At 40.8% G+C, this 22,268-nt stretch overlaps 1 protein-coding gene across 4 annotated transcripts in view; it reads left to right on the top strand.

Moving 5' to 3' along the window:
- The first annotated feature begins 4,659 nt into the window (after positions 1–4,659).
- FRYL (FRY like transcription coactivator) overlaps positions 4,660–22,268 on the top strand; it is a 170,011-nt gene continuing 152,402 nt past the window's right edge. For all 4 annotated transcript variants that reach the window (XM_056111529.1, XM_056111530.1, XM_056111531.1 and 1 more), the window contains exon 1: positions 4,660–4,761. In XM_056111529.1, the coding sequence (XP_055967504.1) occupies positions 4,689–4,761 (73 nt within the window). In that variant the 5' untranslated portion in view covers positions 4,660–4,688. The remainder of the gene's footprint in view (positions 4,762–22,268) is intronic.

Consider the following 22,268-nt stretch of genomic DNA (forward strand, 5'->3'; position numbering starts at 1 on the left):
ACAAGAAGTAGAAGTACGTACACTAGGGATAAAAAGTGTTAATTACTGATGTAATTACAGATGATTACTATTAATGGTTTATTTTGTTCAATGAGATTTCAAGAACAGTCTGAGGGTTTTTTTTTTGCTTTTGGGTTTTTTTTTTGTTGTTGTTGTTGTTTATTTTGTCAACTCCTTTTAAAAAGAGCCTCAAATCTGTGTGAGCTCTAGAAGTGACAAAGTTAATATTTCTATAGATAATTTTGCCAAATTTGCTTTTAGATTATAATTTCAGTAATTTCTGCACTACATAAAAGTATTAATATGATAAATAAACTGCATATGTAAACTAATTTCCTAAGACTGACTTAACAATGAAATAATTTTATTTACTTTTGGACAGCTAGAACATTAAATCCTAAAAAACTGTGTTGTCTGGAATTTTCAGTTAAGCCTGAACTGAATCTGTATTTCATTAAGTCTAAGCCTGATATATGTTCATTTTATGACAAATAATATTTTATACGCCTCTTCTATCTAGAGATTAACATTTTTATAGATTTGCTTAGAATTTTTGGTATATTGAAATGACATCCATCTACTTCTAACTTTGAAATGGAAAATAAGAAATAAGCTCCTTTAAAACCATAAAATGTCAATGCAAAGGGCGTAGAATTAAATGGAGATTGGTTAGAAGAAAGAGGGAAACCTACTTTCCGACACCTCAGGACAACAGAACTGCCAGGGTCATTTTTGTATCTCATTCTTTAAGTATCTGGCACATGTAAGAAAACTTTACCAAAGTTTGAGCCTGTATCTTATCATTTTAGAAATGGTTTTGCCCCTCACTGTGTTATAATCTAAAATGTGATGATTATCGTTGCAGAAAATTACCTAGAACATAGTTTTCTTCTTTGCCAGGTATATGCCACCAAAAAATTATTTTTTGTGTTTTGTTTTTGTAGTGAGGAGATTTAAAAAAAAACTTATATATGGATGATAAATTTAGAGAATTCTGAATTTATAGAGAGAATGAAATAGAAAACTCTGTCTTTGGCAAGCTTGTAGCAAGTTCTGTCTAGCTCTGTGTTTGCTTTTGTGATTGATGGGTTGCAGATAGAGTACACTTGAAAAATGGTAAGAGTATTATTTGCTTAACTTTAAAATAGGACTAGTAGCTCAGGATTGAGAAAGCATTTAGAATACAGTGGAACTCGGCCCTGATCCTGTCAAAGGATTGTTGGGTACATGTGTATTTCTCCTAGTTTATGCATTAGTGATTTGAGTGGCTAAAGTATGGCAAATGTTGGAAAGGAAATGCTTATTCCATTAACCTTAATTAGATTTGTGATTAAAAGTCGAAATAATGACACTACTTATTTTATTCTTTGTATTCCCGTAAGTTATCATACTTACTCTGGCATTCAGTATGACATTTTCCGTGACAGTTAATTTTGCTTATTATGTATAAATAAGTGCTTAACCATTTAAAGTTAGTGTGTATAATAACTTTGCTTATTTAATTTATACATCTTTACTAGCAACTATGCTTTGTTGAAGAATTATAGCAAATAGCTTTAGATTATTCTATTAGTTTGAGTTTAGCTGTGCCAGTGGTCCTGGGGTCCACCATAATCACGCTAGGCAGTGCTCAGGATGTCACTGAGTGCCAGGGATCAAACCCTGGTTCTGATCTATACCAGGCATGTGCTCCTGCTGGCTGAACTGTCTCTCTTCTCCTCAAGATGTTCTGAGCCTAGCAGGCTTCACCCAGTAGGGGTAGAACAAGTGCCTGATGGCTTCCTGAGTCCTGCCTCCTAACTCTTTGCTTGCTGTCCCAGCTCAGATCTGAGTCCTGACATGACATCTGATGGGTCGGGCTTCTTGGGTCTGGATCAGTATTTTCCTTGGATTCTTTTCACAGATATTTGATGAGAAGAGGTGTCTCATCTGTCGTCAGATCATTTTGGGGAATGCTTTAAAAAGAAAAAATGAACTGGATTGTCTGACACCCAGCCTTTTGTTGCCATCCATTGCTGATGTTAAAAAGTAGGGTGTAGGAGGTAGTGTTTATTTTTGAGTGCGAAATGCTCTTTATTCATGCCACAACTTGAGGGATTTATGCTCCTATGGGCCAGGGAAGACACCTGGGATTGCTCAAGGCTTACTCCTGGCCCTGTGCTCAGGGATCACTCTTGGCAGGGCTCAGAACACTGTATTGGGTGCTGGGGATTGAACCCGGGTTGGCTACATGCAAGGCAAGCACCCTACCTGCTGTATTACCGTTCCCCCTCCATAGCCCAGGGAAAACTGTGTAATGAATTCACTTCACCTTCCTGTGGATGCTGCACACATTTGGTTTCTGTGCTTGCACACTTGGTTGTGACACTGGCCACCAGTTGCACAGAGGGTTGGGATTGTTACACACATGCTCGCAGGGGGCTACACTCTGTTCTGGAGGGCTAAAGGGGCCACAGCCAGCAATGCTCAGGGGTTACTCCTGGCTCTGCACTCAGGTTCTGGTGGTGCTCTGGAAAGCGCATGAGGTAACAGGGATTGAACCTGTGTCAACTGCATGCAAGGCAAACACCTTACCCCCTGTGCTATGTCTCGGTTCCTCCCGAGGGCTGTACTCTTTTGTGCTTGGGAGGATTCCCAGAGCCGAGCCACTGAGATTTCCAGGCTTGTGGGTCAGTGCTGAGGCTCAAACTTGAAGCCCCACTGGCCATAGGCTGGCAAATTAGGCCCTTTTGCCATTGAGCCATCCCTCAGCCGCCCAAAATGCCTCGTAACTATTCCGGCACTCTCTGATTGAAGTATACCGGAATGATGGTATTTGGGAGTTTGTGTGGTTTGCTTTTGCAGTGCTGCTTAAAGTTAGGTCTTGGGACTCTTTAGGATCGGGAATGGCCCAGACTTTTCCCATATTTCTTTGACAACCCTGAAGAAACAAGTTTTAAATAATGTCTCAATTTTTATTGAGTGTGTTTCAATGAATGTGATTATCTTTTTCCCCTAAGTGCAGGATTAATTGTGCATAGAAAAATGTTTAGCTTTAAATATGATGCCTACTGTTGAGCTACAGCAATATTTTTTGTCAGATGCTTTTTGAGGACTGAAGTAATTTATCGTGGTATTTAAAGGGATCAGTAATCCAAAAAAAAATGAAACAAAACAAAAAACAATTAAAAAAAAGCATCTGGAGAGATGGTACGATGGGTGGGATTCTTTCCTTGTATATGGCTGATCCTGGTTCAGTTCCCAGCACCACATGTGTTCCTCCAAGCACTACCAGGAGTGATCCATGAGCACTACTGGGTGTGGCACAAAGACAAATTAAAGGAATCAGTAGTATAGATGGAAATTATGGTTTGCGTTGACTATCAGTTTCTCAGTAGAGGCCTGAGAGATAGTGCAGTTTGTAGGATATTTGCCTTGCTTGATTCACCCGGGTTTGATCTCTGGCACCCCATATTACCCCCTGATCCTGCAGGAGTAATCCTTGAGCACAGAGCCAATTGTTAGTCCTGAGCACTGCCTGTATCTCGCCCGCACGGCAGAGCCTGGCAAGCTCCTCGTGACGTATTCGATATGCCAGACACAGTAACAACAAAGTCTCCAATGGAGACGTTACTGGGCCCGCTCAAGCAAAAGCCAAACTAAAAACCGAAAAAGAACCCCAAAACCAGAAGATAAAATCTCAGCAGATTATGAGTTCAAGACCTGTGTTCTTGTGTTTGATTGTGATCAAAATTTTCAACTGTTTTGAAAAAAAAAAAAAGCAGTTCAGCTTTCAAAAGTGTTACTTTTCCGTTTTAAAATCATTCTGTAGAATCGTCCAGTTTTTATGAAGTTTAAAAGTTGTGCATTTTTATCAGACTAGAGGATTCCTTGCCACTGCCGGGTGTTTAGTCGGATATTTTCAGAGGAAGTAGGTGCCATATTAAGACTGGAAGGCCCTCCACTTTCGAAGGACCGTTCATCCAAGAGAACTCTCTTGAGTAATCGCATGAGCAGAGGAAACTCGGTCCTGAGCTGAGCCCGCTGGAGAGGCTGTTCCTCCCTTCCATCACATTCCTTTAGCCCAGCTTCTCTCGGCTGGGTGACGTAAAAGCGGGGTGACTCTGCATCTTCCCAACCAAGCATGCTGAGAGAAACGCCCGGCGAGGATCTAAATCACCTGGAGGAAACCCATGACGGGAGAGTGGACAAGCCCCCTCCACCTCGGGTCATTTCGTTTTGTGTTGTTAGCCAGAGAGGGAGAGATGTCAGGAGCTAGACGCTAAGCCAGCATTTCTTGCCGAGACCCTTGGCTGCTGAGCCAAGTTGGCAGCCAAGGGCAGAGCCGCCCCTGCCCCGTTTTGCCTCCCGGCGGGCGGGCGGCGGGCGGCGGCCGCACTGCCTGCAGCTGGAGCCTAAAGCCAGCAGCTAATTGCGGCCACGTGGACCGGCTCCCTAAAGAAAGGTGAGGCCGTCCTTCAGGGCACTTAGCCGAAACGTGGCAGCCTGGACTCCGCTGGCTGGCTCATCTGCATTCAGCAGCCTTTCCACTATAGTTGTGCGTCACTGCGAGACTGCATGGTAATGAAGCCAAGGCGCTGTGGGCCAAAACTCTGCTGCCGGCGAAGGGACAGCGGCTGGGAGGGAGCGAGGTCCGCACGCCCGCCGCCGCCGCCGCCGCCGCCGCTCCTGCAGCCGCTTGGGACGCAATGTTGAGCCTCCAGGATTCCGTGTTTTTTGAAATTAGCATCAAGTCCTTGTTAAAGTCCTGGAGCAGCAGCTGTAAGTATGTTCGCCTCCCGGGCGGGAGGAATGTGCAGGTTTTCTCCTGGCCGGTCCTTGCAGACGGAGCTGCCTTTGGAGCTGGGCGAACCGAATCCAGGCGGCCGGGAGTGACCACAGAAGAGTCTTGGCTGGAGCGGGACGATGGGGGGAGAGGGACAGGCACGGAGGCAACAGTGATTCGCATCAGCCCCTTTTTAAATGCGCTTGGGCCAAAAAGGACCAGCCTTGGGTTTTCTTGTTCATCGGTGTCATTCTGGCAAAGTTGCTCTCATTGGGTCCAAAACGGGAGGAAAGGCTAGCAAGTAGACTCGGGTCTCTGCAGGGTTATCGGATTCCAGTACTATTCCATAGTTCTCCTAGCACAGAATGTTTGTTTGAAGCAGCACCAGCTATTCTGAGGCGCCCAGTGTTTCAATCTAGTGATCATAAATTTCCCCTGTTTCTGTCATTGAAGTTGCCATCAGTGATTTTCGTTTGTAGTGAATTTTCTTACACAGAACACCCAGATGATGTGCTTCTGCTTCAGAGTTTGGTTAAGTTAATGAGACAGATGTCATCGAGCTACTATTTTAATTCCCTTTCTAATTTGTGACTTTGGCAGAAATAATAATTTGGCTCAGGATTTCCAGTTATTCCATGGCACTTTCCCCTGAAGAGCTACAAATACTTAATTATATATTGCTATCATTTGTGTTTATTTTGTTTCGTTTTGACAAAAAATTATACTAACAGTAATACTAAACTAATGGAGTTAGCCAGCAAAGTTTCTCTTTTCATGTCTGTTTTGCCCAGAGAGAATTGAAGTATTAAAAAAAAAGAGTATGACTTTTCCAAGGTCGTACAGTGGCAAAAAACTAGGATTAGAACCCAGTTGTTCTTACTTGCAACTGTGCTGTCTATATCAGAGTGAACTAATGAATAAAATATGAATGACTGGATTAATCTTTTCCCCAGTTGCTCCCTATATTTGTATTTATTAATATCATTTTGTTTTGTGAGCTGATCATATAAAAGATGTTGAGACAGGGAAAACATCTTAAGGTAAAGCTTTTTAGAATATAGTTTGAGGAGATTTGTGTTGTCCCAAACATACTGCATTTACAATCTCTATATTTCTTTTATTTCTGATCTGTAAGTAATTCCTCCATATGCAGAGATTGTTGTGCCAGATGGCAGAAAATTATCTCAGTTCTAGGAAAGTTTTGAAGTGAGTATACATAAATAAAATATTGGGAGAATTATAATTAGTGACTTGTTTAAATACTGCTTAAGTGTTACAGAATATTTTTTTTTTCTAAAATGAACTGTGGTTTAAATATATCTGTCATTCTCAGCTCTCCATTCTCCTCCCACGCATCCTTACCAAGGACTTTTTAAACAAAACTGTTAAGACAATTTTATAGTAAGCAGGAAATTATAATGAATGGGTTGTTAGAGAGGGTTCACATACTAGTTTGTCACTGTAGTTTGTCACTGTAAAAACTTACTTTGTTAGTTACTTGTGAATTACATAGTAAGTTTGGTGACCATTTAACCATTTCTATAGTCATTGCCCTAACCCTATTACCAGTGACAGTCAGATCTTCTGTAATCATATTCCCCGAGTCCACAACTGAACCCAAAACAGATGTTGACAGGCCTTTGTTGTTAGATGTCAGGAATTCAGTGGCTGTTTCTGGGCCCCCATTTGCCTTGGCACCCAGATTCTATAGATACTGGAAGGTGTTTTTCTATGTTCAAGAGGGGCCCAAGATTGTGTCTACTCTGAGGCTGCAAAGTAGGATAATATGCATGTTTTTCATCAGCACCTTGTGGGTTTTTTTCAGAAAGATCTTGGTTTAGTCTTATTTATGAGAGAGTGAGCGTTTGCAAAAGTGATAGAGAAAGAGGGAGGGGGAGAAATATATGTATTTTATTTTATTTCATTTTATTTTTGTGGCAACACCTGGATGTACTCAGGGCTTACTTTAGGCTCTGTGCTTAGGGATCATTTCTGGCAGGGCATAAGGGCCAGAGGGGGTGCTGGGGATCAAACCCAGGTCAGCCACGTGCAAAGCATGTGCCTTACCTACTATACTATCTGGCCTCAATACATGTATTTTTAAACCTTAGAAGGATAGCAGTCATCTCTTTGCCTAGGGATATTTACATAATCCTCCACACGTGAGTCACATAACACTTACAGTGCTTATACTGTGCTGTTGCAAACACATGCTAATAAGTTAGAAAGAGTTGAGAAAGACACGGGCAGATTGAACAGAAAGGAAGTCATGTGAGAGTTGTTTTGGGGTGACTTAACCAGATATACCCTTTTATACACAAAAAGAACAGGGGGTATAGAGATGGGAGAATTGGTCTTTAATCACAGGGAAGCAGAGAAGAAAATTGAGTTGTTTATTATAATTTTTATTGCTTTATCATTGATTTACAATTCTATAGCACTTCAGAGGTGTGACTTGATACCTTTCTGTATTCCAGTGCCACATCCTCAACCCATTCCTCACCACCCCTTCTCCCTTCCATAAACATCACAGCTATCACTGTATGCTTGATTTAGCACATTCAGGATGCTAGGATGTTCCCCTCTGGTGGTTGGCAGTTCTGCCCTCCACCGCCACCCCTCCCCCCCACACACACACACATCTAGCTGATTGTGATGGAGACCCAGATGTGAGCCAGCTCACCTCTCACCCACCTTCGCTTTTTGTTACTTCCCAGGACTTACCATTCTGCCCTCTGAGAGTTCCCTCCTCTCCCCTGCCCCTGGATTGCCTTCTTCCAGACCACTTTCTTCGTGATCTCTTGGATTATTGCCACTTTGCTTTTTGTCATGTTTGTATCTTCTCCATGTTCTAAAGCCTCCCTCTGCAGGGCTCTCCCTCCTTCAGGACACTTCCTTCTTGGGCAGGGCAGGGGGCGGTAGCCTTGCATCCTGAGTCTCTGCTCAGTTTGTCAGTGACCTTTCTAGGTGGGACTCACTGGGTTCCTAGTCCGTGCTCTGCCTTTGTGGCTCTTTTTGCCTGGATTGCACTCTTATCTCTGGTCTCTCTCTTAATCTGTTTTTTGTCTGGGTCATTATGCATTCTTTTGCCTCTTAGAAGACTTATACTCCTTGTGTTAGCGGGGTCCATATATATTTACTTGTTCTGTTCTTGGCTTTCAGCACCCATTTATCATCCTCCTCTCCCTCCCCGCTTTTCTCTGCCAAACTTGAGTATAAGCTGCTGGAGGACACAGATGACTTTTTTTTCCGTCCCTCTCTTTGTGCTTAATGTTTAGTTCTGCAAACGTGCAGTTAACTGAGATACAATTTCAGAAGCATTCATTTTTGTCGGAAAGAAAGTTGGAGGATAAATATGGTCCCCGATTCTATGCAATTATTATTATCTCTCAGGGAACATTTCCTGAAGCAGAAATGCATAAAATGATACCTCTGTGATTAATTTTTCTCTAAATTCTATTCAGCAAATTTCTAGGGAAGAATGGAAAAAAGTCTGATATATGAATCACCTTTGTTAAGAAAGGGAAAACAGTGTTTCGATGGAATATTTCAAATGTTGCCCCCTACCTTTCCAAAGGACAAGAGGAAAACAAAACTGTGATCTTTGCCATTGGTAATAATGAAATAGCAGTGTTGATTATAATTGTTATTACAAAGGAAAAGTTATAATGGTGCTTTAGGATTATAAGCCATGGTTCCCATGATCTGTAGTGATGTGAAATGCTCCCTTTTCTATTAATCACTTGAGGCCCTCTAGTTTCAAGGTCTGCTTAGCTGGCAGAATGTGGATGCAATACTGCTGAAGTTTGATTATAGCCGAGCTTATTTTTCAGCAACAACAATAAAGTGACATTCATCTGGCCTAAATTCAGGAGTTTGTTCGTGTGCCAATGATTTTAGGCATTATTTCTTAAAAAAACAGAATCAGGAACATTCTGTTAAACCAGCTGTGTAGTGACGATGTTATCATTGAAAAAGATTGGCTTAGTTTCCTAAAATTGGTAAGACAAGGCATAATTCAATACTGAGTTCCTTCCAGTTATGACTGCAATGTTAATTAAGGTCACGGATGCATTTCTATCCATCTGAAACCTTCTTAGAGACATATTAATTTATAGATATTATTTCGCATGCATTATCATAAGGCAGCTAGTGTTTCAAAAACTCCAGTTCTTGTCATTGACATAGAACAGATAAACTGGCTTATGTTACCCTCAGTTTTATGAATTAAGATGTGAATAAGACACATTATCTTAAGAAATGAAATTTGTTTTGAATTTTGCCTAAAGAAAGTTCATAAATTGTTTTTAGTGCTCAGATGTTTTCCTAGAAATGCTGTTTTCTACAAAATATAATAAGGAGGCTAAGGATATGCCTTAAGTGGGTTCAGTTCTTAGTTCTGCCACGTGGTCTCAATAATAATAATTAAAAAAAACAAATAAATAAATCATCCAGGGCAAGCCCTCCCTCCCCCAAGCTCAGCTCCCATTCTTCTAAATTTCAGGAAAAACATGATAAAAGGTATTAAAAATACATGGGGCTGTTTTGATGGTAAGTACATGTGAGCATGTATATGGCATATACATGTATATACATGTATCAGATGTCAGACAGTTACAATTACAAAAACCCGAGAAAAGCTGTCATTGCTATATTCTGAAACCACCTTATTATAATATAATTCACACACTATAAAAAGTGCAGTCATTTTCATAGGTTCAGAGCTGTATAATCATTACCACACTCTAATTGTAAATTTATACAGCACCCCAAAATGTAACCTCATATTCTGTTAAATTGATTTTTTGTCACAACAAATTCGCCAGTTTTGGTCATTTCATATAAATAGAGTTCTATTTATTACCCATTTTTTGGTGACAGTCTTCTTTCACTTATTATATAGCTAAGGCTCACCCATTTGTAATAGGTATCAGTACTGTTTTGGATGAATATAGATGCCACATTTTGTCTGTTAGTTTTTGTTTTTATAGTAACTTGGAGCTATATAAGTGAAAATGCACCAAGAAAACCTCAGTTCCTTCTGAATATACTCAGACTCTTTATCCTCCCTTTGGTGCCTTACAGGGTGGTACTCAGGAGGTGACTCCCAGCTTATTGCTTTCAGGGGTCATGGACCTCTCAGTGCAAAACATGCACACTAGTTTAGTGTTCTTCAACTTTATTCCACAAGCTGCCTCCTGTCTGCAGGCATAGGAAGGTTGGAAACCACTGCATTGCCACCTAGGTTCTAACTACTCATCCTCAGACTGGTATGCAGATAGGTAGCCCATCGGTATAAAAAGGCTGAAGAACCCTGTACTTGTCCTTGAGCTAGCTCCTTGACCCTGATAGAACCAAACTTCCATCTAACAGATCCTTCATGTTTCAACTTAAAAGCTCCCTGGTTCTCGTGATAATTTCAGTCAAATGTTAAGAAAGAAATAACAAACACTTCGGACATGAGGGCAGATATAACAAGCATATATGCCTGAGGCCATAGATATGTGCTCAGTTTGCTGGAATAGAGAGAATGGGTTGGGCTGGGGCCTTGACAGGAAGGTGCTGCGAGGGCTGGTGTGAAGTTTCTAACCGAACAGGGAACCATTGATAGGCTTTGTAACAGGGGCTGGAACAGTCTCATTAGTTTTCCATTTTGCCCGAGCCGGAAGCAGCACATGAGGAGGAGAAAAAATTAGTGTATGCCTGGGGATGAGTCAGGTTGCTGTGGGGTAGACCAGATGTGAGAGGAAGGTTGAGTCAATGAAGGGATGTTGATGCTTTATTTAGCACTCGTGTAAATAGTACCTGCCCCAATGGGTAGGCACTTTTCTAAATACTTCGGGGTGTGTGTGTGTGTGTGTGTGTGTGTGTGTGTGTGTGTGTGTCTGTTTAATCTGGATATGGGAAATAAAATATAAGAGTGAAAGCAGGACGTCCCAGGTTAGCTATGGAGGTGAACGAGATTGATCCAGGTTTCCATAAAATGAATTTGACAGGATGATTTATGTTCTCATGGGCACTGGCTTCAGGGTGTAGCTTCAGGGCACTATTCAGAGTTAGTGTTGGTCAGAGTTGGAAAGAATTACCTATTGCTTGCTGGCGAAATCACTCTTTCCACCCAGAGAGCTCTGTTGCATCAGGAAGTGGAGCTGAGACCAGGCACTGGCTCACGGAGAGGCACAGTCGTTGGGGTGAACGCTCTGAAGCTGGGGTTCTAGTTCCAGAAAGGATTGACTTCAGATGCCACGCTCCTTCTCTTAGCGGGAAAGTGGATTTTCCTGAGTTGGTGGGTTCTTGAGAATTGTATGAAAGACTTGCTGCATACAAAACTTGGCAGATGAAAAGTTAGAGTTTATTATACAGATTAAGGTGGAAAGGCTTGTGTTCCTCCCTAGATGTCCATGAATGACTTCCCTATCCTGTCCCATATAGTCTGTTTGTCTCCTGTGAATGAAGTCCCTGGTCCTGTCCCATGTTGCCCTGTCCCGTGAATGACTTCCCTGTGTGGACGGTCCCTGCTCCCCTCTCTCTAATCTGTGTGCTTTCTTTGTCTCTGGCCATGATCACGTGCAGGTGGGTGAGACTTCTGTGCTCAGTACCTTGCCACTACTTGGACATTCGAGCCCTGCCTGAGCCTGAGCTTTCCTGGGCATCTGAGCCCTGCCTCTACCTGCTTCTGAGTACCTGGTCTGTCCTGGGCCTCCTGTCTGGGTGTGCGGCCTGAGGAGAGAGGAGAGAGTCCAGAGAGTCTGTGGAGAAAGGGGATGGGGAGAGGGAGGGAGGAGTGAGGGAGGGAGAGGGACTGGGGGCTTCCTTTTATCTGTTGCCAAATCCTAGCCCCACCCATCCCATTGTCAGTTCTGATTGGCTCCCTGTTCCACAGGCAGAGATTTCAAGTGACCTGGCACTCCACACCTCACCTTCTGCCTTCTGTGCTGGTTTCAAAAAGATTCGAACTCTTGAAGCTGGTTTTTATCTCCAAGGAGACGTTTTGGCTTCAAGACCAAGCATCTTGTGTGGCGAAAAATAGTCCCAATGATTTAATTTATTTGGTATTTTATTTCGTGATTTGTTTTAAAACTTTTTCATGGATAAATCCTGAACCTTGAAGTTTGACGACAGGAGCCTGTAGAAATTTGAGCGCGAGACCTTAGAGCTCCCACCTGGGCAGGTTGGTGCCCATGTGTCCAGGCGTCATTCCTGCAGCTGTGTAGTTTGAGGACAGCTGTGCTGGCTGCAGTCACTGGTGCTGCCAGGGAGTTCTGGGTACACTGCAGCTTGTATGTGTGTGTGTGTGTTTGTGTGTGTGTGTGTGTGTTTGTGTGTACACAGAAAGCAATGTGACTCCTGGTTAGGGCCTCAACTGAAGAAGAGGCTGGTGCTACTTTAAAAGTTTGAATCTTGTTTGAAGTAAACACAGAAGGCAACTGAGGTGTGGAGCGCCAGGGCTCTTGAAATCTCTGCCCATGGAACAGGGAGCCATTCAGAATTGACAGTGGGATGGCTGGGAGAGGACGCTTGCAAGCACCATAGAAAGGAGTGAGCTGCTGAGAGAGGCCTGCAGGCAAGTGTGCAAGTACCACTCCCTGATGTCTGACACAACTGTGTGTGTGCAGTCCTCATCATCACAACAGCAGCAGTGAACAGTTGGGAATCAAAAGACCTATTAGAAAGATAAGCCCATTGGCATTCAGGAGAATCTTTTGTGGGTGGTTTCAGTCTTCGTGGGGCTGAGGGTATTCACGGCAGTCTGGCAGGTGGACGCACCGCCTTGATGCCATGCTCTTTCCCTGTTTGTATGTTTTGTTGTAGGCATGTTCTTTCCTCTGGTGAAATGAGGATTTTGGGGGATCCCTGGCTTGCCAGTCCAGGGGACTCAGCATTCGGCCCAACCTCATGACACATTTTGCCTGACTTGGTTCTTTGATTCTTGTGTCTGGTTTCCTATCCATTTTTGCATTGGAGCCTCCACCTCCAACCGTTGACATTTTTTTAACCTTGAGCCTGGCTTGTCACATGCCTTGGCACCCCATTTCCTGCTTTGCCATTCAAGAGAAGGAAGTGCCCATCTCCAAACAAAACTTGAGCAGAATCAAGTTCTGTTGAGACTTTCAAAGTGATTCAACCCAAGCTGTGTGTCCACGTTATTTCCTGTTCTTTGCCTTTACGCTATACATCTGTTTGCAAGCCTAACATCTGTTGTTCTCTTTCAGAGTCCCTGGTGCTTTGGACTGGCCATCATTTTCACTAATAGCATATTCTGCCTTCATTAGTAGGTTTCTCATTACCTCTAATGTGCTGATGTGCAGCCATTAAACAGCCTTATGACTCTACTGGTATTTCCTGCTTGAAGCTGTTCTGAATTGCCCCTCTGATCTGATTGCTACATAGTTTAAATATGAAACCCAACAGGTAGCTGGCCCTAGTGGTTCAGCCCCCAGGTCCTTGAGTCCTGACTTGTTCTCTGCTGGCCTATTCTTGGAGCTGTGGTGACCGCCTCACTGGCATGTTGGAAAGATACAGTTTGATAGCTGTTTGCAGGATGGAAGGAACTGTGTTCTCTTGACTCTCCCCCTTCCTAATCTGTATGCAATGTCACAGGATGTTGTTAAATAGAATTTCTGGCAATTTTGAGCCTATTAGTTGGTAGACTGATTTTGATTTTTTGTTTTAAGGAGGATGGGGAACATCTTTGGGAGCCCGGGGACTGCTTCTGGCTAGTTGTTCAGAGGTCCTCCCTGGTTTTGTGTGGAAGGACCTTGGTGGAGATAAATCGCACACAAAGTTCCGGCCCTCTGAACTATCTCCCTGGCCTACTAGTTGATTCTTATTAAGCATATTTTTCTATTTTGTTTTGTGCCACACCCACTGATGCTTAGTATTTACTCGTGGCTCAGGAATCACCCCTTATGATGCTCAGAGATCTACATGAGATGCCAGGGAGCAAACCTGGTTCAGCTGCATGCAAGGCAAGTGCCTTACCTGCTGTGTCTCTTTGGTCCCTAAGGGTCTTCATTTTATATCTTTGTTAAATGAGTAAACTTTTAAGGTTTATTTTTTAAAAACCAGAATTAAAGAGAAATCCATTTAATGGAGGAAGCTGTAGAAATCATATTTCAAATTATGAAATCTGTTATTTTTTAAGATAATAAACTTTCAACATGGCATTAGTTTATAGTAGAAAATCTTATGAGTTATTGATGCCCCAAAAGGAAAGAGAGAGAAGGAGAATGAGAAAGAGAGAGAAAAAAGATAAGTGCCTGTCACAGAGGCAGGTGGGGTTGGGGGGGTGTGGGAGGAGGGAAACTTGGGGACATTGGTGGTGGGAAATGTACTCTGGTGAAGGAGGGAAGGGTTTTGGAACATTGTGTGATTGAAACCCAATTGAGAATAACTTTGTAATTTTGTATCTCACTGTGCTTCAATAAAATTTTTTAAAAATATTATGAGTTGTTTAGAAGCTATACTTCTAGTAATTTATTGATATACATGATACAAAAGTAGCTAGTAAGTGCATTTAGTAAAAAATGAATAGATTAATAGCCATTATAATGTGACGTCAAGAAAGGGGCTCAGCAGGGTGATACCATTTCACCGAAACTCGTCAGTGCCACCCTGGAGAATGTCATGCGACAACTGGAATGGGAAGGAATGGGAGTGAAGATAGACAGTCAGCAACTACACCACCTCCGCTTCACTGATGACATCGTTCTAATAACACCAAACATCAGCCAAGTGGCACAAATGCTGGCTGACTTCGACCATGAGTGTGGAAAGGTCGGACTACAGCTGAATCTCACGAAGACAATGTTTATGAGAAACAGTCTCGTTCCTGACATTCTATTCGCTCTCAATGGGAGGAACATCTCCTAATGAAACAGTTATGTGTACCTAGGTTGAGAAGTCAACATGACGAATGACCTGGCACCTGAATTGCGCAGGAGGAAGAGAGCAACTTGGAATGCCTTCAAGAGAGTCAAAGAAATAGCTAAGAGAACGAAGAACCTCTGGCTCCGGGCACATCTCTTCGACTCCACTGTTCTTCCTGCACTAACATACGCCTCAGAGACCTGGGCCCTACTAAGACAGGATGAGAAAGCTATTCGGGTCTCCCAAAGAGGAATCGAAAGAACTATGCTTGGAGTATCACGTTTCACACAAATGAAAGAAAGAATCCGGAGTTCCAACCTCCAATGAAGAATCAGAGACACTGTCTCGTTTGCCAAGGTGTTGAAAATCAGATGTGCTGGACATGTAATGAGATTTGGAGACGACCGCTGGACTAGAGCCATTACCGACTGGATTCCACGGGACGTCAAAATTGTGTGGTCGCCCACCTACAAGACGGTCAGACTTCTTCATTAAGACCCTGAACGATTGGTCTGAGGCTGTTGGTGTTCCTAGAACGAGCAGACACCATTGGGCTACACTAGCACATGACAGGGATGAATGGAGACGTTAGTGGCGCCCGCTCCAGCAAATCGATGAGTAATGGGATGTCAGGTGATCAAGTGATAATGTGAGATGTACTAATTAAAATTGAATAATACATATTTATATTTGATGCATTCAGTGGATTTTTTTTGTTTACAATAATTTGTTCACTACATATTTTTAAATTTGTTGGTAGTAGTAGTATTCATCTTCACAAAACTTGTGAGCAACCAAGATGTCCTTTAAGCAGACAAATGAATAAGTAAACTGGTACACCCAGGCAATAAAACATTATTCAATGCTTAAATGAAGTGAACTATGGAGCCATGTAAAGACTTGTTGAAAACTAAAGTGGATTTTACTAAGTGAAAGAAGTTTGTCCAAAAAAGCCCTCAATGTTTTGATTCCAGCTATATGACATTCCAGAAAAGGTGAAACTAAGACAGAGAGTAAAATGATGAGCAATTGCCAAGTATTGGGGTGGAGCAGGAAGCGATTTGGGGGGAGTGAAAATATTCTCTTTGATACTGTAATGATGCATACATGTGTTAAAAACCCAAAAAATATGCAACAGTGAGTCAACACTCAGATACAATGTGAATTTTGGATGATAATGATATGACTGTAGTTTCCATTTGTGATAAAATGTATGGCTCTCTGGTTGACAAATATTGATAATGGAGGCTATGTATATTTTGGGGCAGGTGGCATATGGGATATTTTTGTTCCTTCATTTAAAAGAAATGAATAAAAGGATCAAGTAAAATTTTGCAGCAATATATGAATGAATTGTTCTTATAGGAAGACAAGAAGAATACTAATAAAACAGCCTTAGTAATATTCTTGAAAGTAGGGTTAGCTGGGCAATTTTGTGCAATACATACATTGAATTGCCATGGCTTGATGTATAGAGCTGGTACCATTCAGATAGAAAGTAGTCTCTTTAACTGATGGGTGAAGTTGTTATTTCACATGCTAAGAGGCAGTAGCAATGGAAAGAAGACTTCTCAGTGTTCTACATACAATAGTCTTAGGCTCTAAACTTGAAATTTATGCGAAACAAAAGAAAGGATTACTTTTAGTAAAGATGGGATTTGATGACTAGATACAGACTCCAACACACAAGAATAAGTCAATAATAGTTTTAAAGTTATATCATTGGAATCTCACCTTTTGAAATCATAAAAGTTGTAAAAAAAAAAGTATAGGCTTAATAAGGCATCCCAATACATACATTGAATTGAAGTGAGAACACTTGAGTAAAGTGAAATGATTCAAATCTGGAGGGAAAGTTCAGCTCATTGAGGTTTCTAGTATAATTGGGAACACCCAGCAGTGCTTAGCTTACTCCTGATTCTGTGCTCGGACCACTGCTGGTAGGGCTGTGGGAACCACTGGGGTAGGCTGTCCTGGGAATAAACTGAGATCAGCTGTGTGCAAGGCAAGTACCTTACCTGCTGCACTATATATGGGGTGCTAGTCTCATATATAGTGAATTTTTAAAATTAGGTGTTTGCATTATTTTATTGATCCTTTGATTTGCTTCCCACCCTTGTGTATTTATCTCTCTTTTAATTGCTTTTTGGATACTATTTGTGACATTATATAAGTAGGGTTTTTTTTTGTTTTTTTTTTCTTTTTGGGTCACACCTGGCAATGCACAGGGGTTACTCCTGGCTTTGCACTCAGGAATTACTCCTAGTGGTGCTCAGGGGACCATATGGGATGCTGGGAATTGAACCCAGGTGGGCTGTGTACAAGGCAAATGCCCTACCCGCTGTGCTATCGCTCCAGCCCCTACATAGGTTTTCTAACTTAGGATAGTGTTGTAACAAAGATCAAAATTAGTTTTCAGTAACATTATTATATGGTTGAGTCGCTCTACTTTAGAAGCAGAGTAGAAGGTTTTTCAATACTGGCTATCCATGATAGTCACCATGGAGAGTTTTCAGAACATACAGGTACTTGGGACCCACTCCAGAGATTCTGATTAAGATTTAAGGAATTGCAGGAGATAGCCAGCAAAGATCTGGATGAGGACAGAAAACTTGGCTTTGCCAGAATGCTGAGAGGGGGTGTGGAATCATTTTTTAGAAGTGGAATCGTAATAAACATGCTGAGACAAGTTTTAGTGTTTGCCAACTTACTAATATATAATGAGCATGATGCCAAGTTATCTTTAATGCTAGATCTGGCAGACTAACTTTTGCTCTTAGTGGATGAGATAGGTCATAAAAGGGTAAATTATAACGTTTTTTAAAGAAGAATTACACCTGATGATAAAAGAAAATTTCATCTGTGAATTTCTCTTATAAGACCAGATTGCTCCTTTTTTTTTTTCAGTCTATTGGATTGGACTTGGGTGGACTTTGCAGTTCCACCAGTGATGTGTTTAAGCATTCAGTTTCACTGTGCATCGCCAGCCAATCTGGTGACTATAAAATAAATGTTCATGTCTAGTTTAATCACAATTTCCTGCATTCTCTGAAGTTTGAAAATTTTTCTTGTATTTGTTATCTTCTTAGATTGGTTCTTACATGAAAGCATAATTGCATCTTTTGGCAGATTTTTTCTATAGGTTTTTTTTCCTTGTAACTTATAAAACTTATTTAATTTTTAAAATTTTTTTCTGCCGTATATGTTATATTTTTCAACTTATCCCTTATTGCTATTATTTGTCATAAAAGATTAATTTTTTGATTGAATTAATATTTTTTTGTTTGGCATTTTCTGTCTTCTCTCAAATGTCTCGTCACTCTAGGATTCTACATATATTCACTCACATTTTTCTAAAAAATCAAGAAAATTAACTTCCAACTTTGTGTCCATGTGGACATTGGTAGTTGGATGTTGCATATTTTTTCCAGTTGCATACCCAGATACTCCCATTATTACTAAGCAAGTCATCACTTTCCTCTTGATTTTGCCTATTATAAATTCTTATTTGGGGATTATTGGAGGATTTCCTAACCTTTTGCTGCGCTATGGGGGCAGTATTTGAGTCACACCTGGTTGTCCTCAGGGTTTACTCCTGGCTCTGCACTCAGGGATCATTCCTGGAAGGATTCAGGGGACCATACGTGATGCCAGGCCATGAACCTGGATTAGCGGCATGTAAAGCAAGCACCTTATCACTGTACTGTTCTTTCCCTACCCATTATTCCCTGACTTTTTGTTTGTTTGTTTGTTTTGGGACCACACCTGATAGTAGGCAGGGCTTATTCCTTGTGCTGCATTCACGGATCATTCCTGGTGGGGCTCAGGGGATTATACTGGGTTCCAGGGATTGAACCTAGATCAGCCATAAGCAAGGCAGTGAAAATATCTGCTGTATTTTCGCTTCAGTCCCTGGTTCCCTAGTCTTTAACATTATTAATCTTATTTATCTACACTTTTAGATTGCTGGAGCGATAGCACAGCGGGTAGGGCGTTCGCCTTACAAGCGGCCAACATGGCCGACCCGAGTTCGATTCCTCCGCCCCTCTCGGAGAGCCGGGCAAGCTACCGAGAGTATTCGATATGCCAGACACAGTAACAACAAAGTCTCCAATGGAGACGTTACTGGGCCCGCTCGAGCAAATCGACGATCAACGGGAGGGCCTTTACCTTTACCTTACCTTTAGATTGCTAAATTCATTTCTGTTATATTTTGATGCAGTCACTCTGTTTTGCGATTGTGTTTGATTATAGTTATGTGTTCTGATTATAGTTATTTTCTAATTTAGAAAACATTCTTTGTATTAAAATTTGTTTTAGCTTTTCTTGCACATTTATTCCTCCATTATACTCTGATAGCCATATCTAGTACAACCTAGACAATAATATTAACGCCTTGGTTGGAGCTGTAATGATTAATATATTTGTGAAAATTTACTTTGTAATATTATCTTCCCATATACAAATGTGTCTATTTGTTCAAGATCTTCTTTTATATCATTTAAAAATTTATTTTCTTAAATGTAAATGCTATACTTTCCTTATTGAGTTTATCCCCACCTCTTTGATGTTTGTAAATAGAAGAATTATGCCCATTTTTACTTCCAGGTAATCATCACTAGCTAATATATGTTTCATATCTTTTTCAACATTTGAAACAGTGATTGAATTTACTTATATTTCCCTAGATCTCCACACACTTGAGCTAAATAACAGGTAATAATGAGCATCATAATTCCCAAAGGGAGGGAGAGAAAGAAGGAGAGGAAGGGGAGGGGGGGAGAGAGAGAGAGAGAGAGAGAAGTGTCTGCCATAGACACAGGCTGGGTGGGGGTAGGGGGGTGGCAGGAGGGAAACTGAGGACATTGGTGGTGGTGGGAAAAGTGCACAGGTAGAAGGATGGGTGCTAGGACATTGTATGACTGAAACTCAGTCATGAACATCCTTGTAACTGCATATCTCACAGTGATTCCAATTTAAAAAAAGAAGAGCAAATCCTATCATATGGACCAAAATAACAAACCTATATCAATTCAAAGTAGAAACTTAACAAAGATGCTTTAAAAAAAAATTGAATCACTGTGAGATACTTGGATTTCTTTATTTCGACTCCTGATTACTAGTAAATGTGTGGTTATATATTTTTTGCAATTAAGTGTGGACTGTAGAGCTAAGTGTTTTAAGATGTAAAACTCACTGAGCTCCCAGTTAGGATCCTCAGAGAAGGCCCCTTTTCCCCATCCCATCTCCCATCCTCTTTGCATCAGGTAGAGACGGGACTTTGCCTTGCCCTGAGATTTAGGTTTTTTGTTCAGCTTCCTGGAAGTCAGAGGAAGTGGCCCTGCACCATCTGAAGACTGTCATCTCCCATGGCCGTGACTGCTAGAACATGGCCATTGGATTCTGGACTACAGGAGTGCATTGGCCTCAGTAGCTTTTTCACTGGCAGCACATATTTTTGTGGTTGAAAAATAGGGAGTAAATATGAAAACACGTTTTTTGTTGCTTTTGATAAATACCCATCGACTACAAATACTCTACTAAATCGTTTGGGGGAGGGGGCGGGGGGGCGGTATACAAAAGCTTAGATCATTTGACCAAGATTATAATGATACAAAGTAGCCAGGTTATGTCTACCGACCCTTGTTTTCTGACTCACAGATTTATGCATTTTTAAAAAATACCATATTATTTCTGGAATTTTAGAATAGTTTCTTGCGGAAATTCTGAAGGTTCAAAGGAATACAAGCACAAACCTCAGGGAGACTCTTAAGCTCAGTGAATAATGGGTTATTTAGTTGGTTTGTTATTTTTCTTGCATTTTATAATACGTGATATTTCTGTAATAGACTTCAAGCAAAAAAGATTGAAAATGTGCCAAAGATGTCATAGGACTTCTATGTTTAGAAACTGTTTTCAATGGGAATATTTGAGACTAGGATAAATAAACATTTTTAGGAACAGATGTCCAAAGAACAAGCAAAAGTCTTACTTTTTCTATTCATTGAAAATTCCACCAGAAGTTAAAATAAAAATATTGGGCTGAGTAGTTAGGGGAAATGATTTCACTTATAAAGAGGAGATGCTTAAAAGTACTTAGGAATAGAATCAGTAAGACTTAGAAAGAGCACTTGTAACATACACATTTTTTCCTTTGCCATATTCTCATCAACACACACAAGAAAGTAAGTTAATGAGAATATGGCAAGATACAGACAAGAAATCTTAATTAAGGTGTCAATTTTCTGGTTAGTTCATGGAGCTATGCATAAGCTTGAAAGTATAAGTGAATGACAGTAGCCTCAAAAATTGCTGAAAACATTGAGTCATAATTGATGGGTAATAATTGGTATTTTAATTAAAAAATTAAAGGTATGGTTATCAAATGCAAAAATTATTTTTGAGCAGAATAGTGAATCCAGAAAATGAATTTAGTTTATGGTAAGGGAATTATATAATTGACAAGATTTTATTTTGCTTTATTTTATTTGGTGGAGGGCCACACCTAGTGATGCTCAAGTGTTTAGTAAGGAATTCAGAAGACTAGATTGGAGGAAATCTAAAAGTTCATCTTTATTATCTATTTTCATAGATGAATTTTAGTAGGGTCTCGGCTTAAAAAAAACAAATAAAACTCGGAAAAAAGAGAGAGAAATGGGTAAATAGCTAAAGTGGAGAGAGAAAGCCTTTTATTTTTAATCCTTGTTGTGTAAATTTATTTGAAGATGCAACGAATATTTTTTTTTCTTTTTTTATTAGTGAAACACCATGAGGTACAGTTGTAGATTTACAATTTTTTGTGCTTGGGTTTGAAGCAACGAATATTTTGACCTTGGAAAATAGAAAGTTAATTTCTAGGCCTTCATAGAAGAAAAGGGGCTGCAGGGTTTTTTGGTGTTTTTTTTTTTAGGGTGCTCTGGGAGTAAATACAGCCACAGCTGTGTAGTTTTAAGAAACTTAGTATCTGAATTCACATTCAGCTGCCATATGACCAGTGAGTGACCGTGATTAGGAGTCAGTTTCCTCTTCATACATGAACGGTGACTGGAAGTATAGTTCTTGGCCCAGTTCCTGCCCAAATCTTTTATATATATATATATATATATATATATATATATATATATATATAAAGAGGAGATGCTTAAAAGTATTTAGGAATAGAATCAGTAAGACTTAGAAAGAGCACTTGTAACATACACATTTTATATATATATATACTTTTTTATTGAATCACTGTGAGATAGACCATTACAAAGCCATTCATGATTGGTTTTCAGTTATAAAGTGTTCTAACACCCATCCCTCCACCAGTGTACATTTCCCAGCACCAGTATCCCCAGTTCCCTTCCATCATCACCCCCACACCCCTGCCTGCCTCTTTGGGAGGCGCTTTTCTTCTCTCTCTCCCCCTCCCCCTTCCCTTTTCGCCTGCCCAAAATCTTACCCACAGATGTGTGCTATTGGTGACTTACTTTTGCCCCAACCAGTGCATTGACATGGCGACAGTTGGCAGATGCACTTGATCAGAGCACTTGGACAAAAAGCTGTTTCACCTGTATACTACTTTAACCAAACATGGGTTTGTTGGAGGTTTCTGGTGATCCGTGTGGTAGAACACATGTCTAAAGTGGGT

The sequence above is a fragment of the Sorex fumeus genome, unplaced genomic scaffold, assembly GCF_029834395.1.
Source record: "Sorex fumeus unplaced genomic scaffold, SorFum_2.1 ptg000013l, whole genome shotgun sequence".
Classification (NCBI taxonomy): Eukaryota; Metazoa; Chordata; class Mammalia; order Eulipotyphla; family Soricidae; genus Sorex; species Sorex fumeus.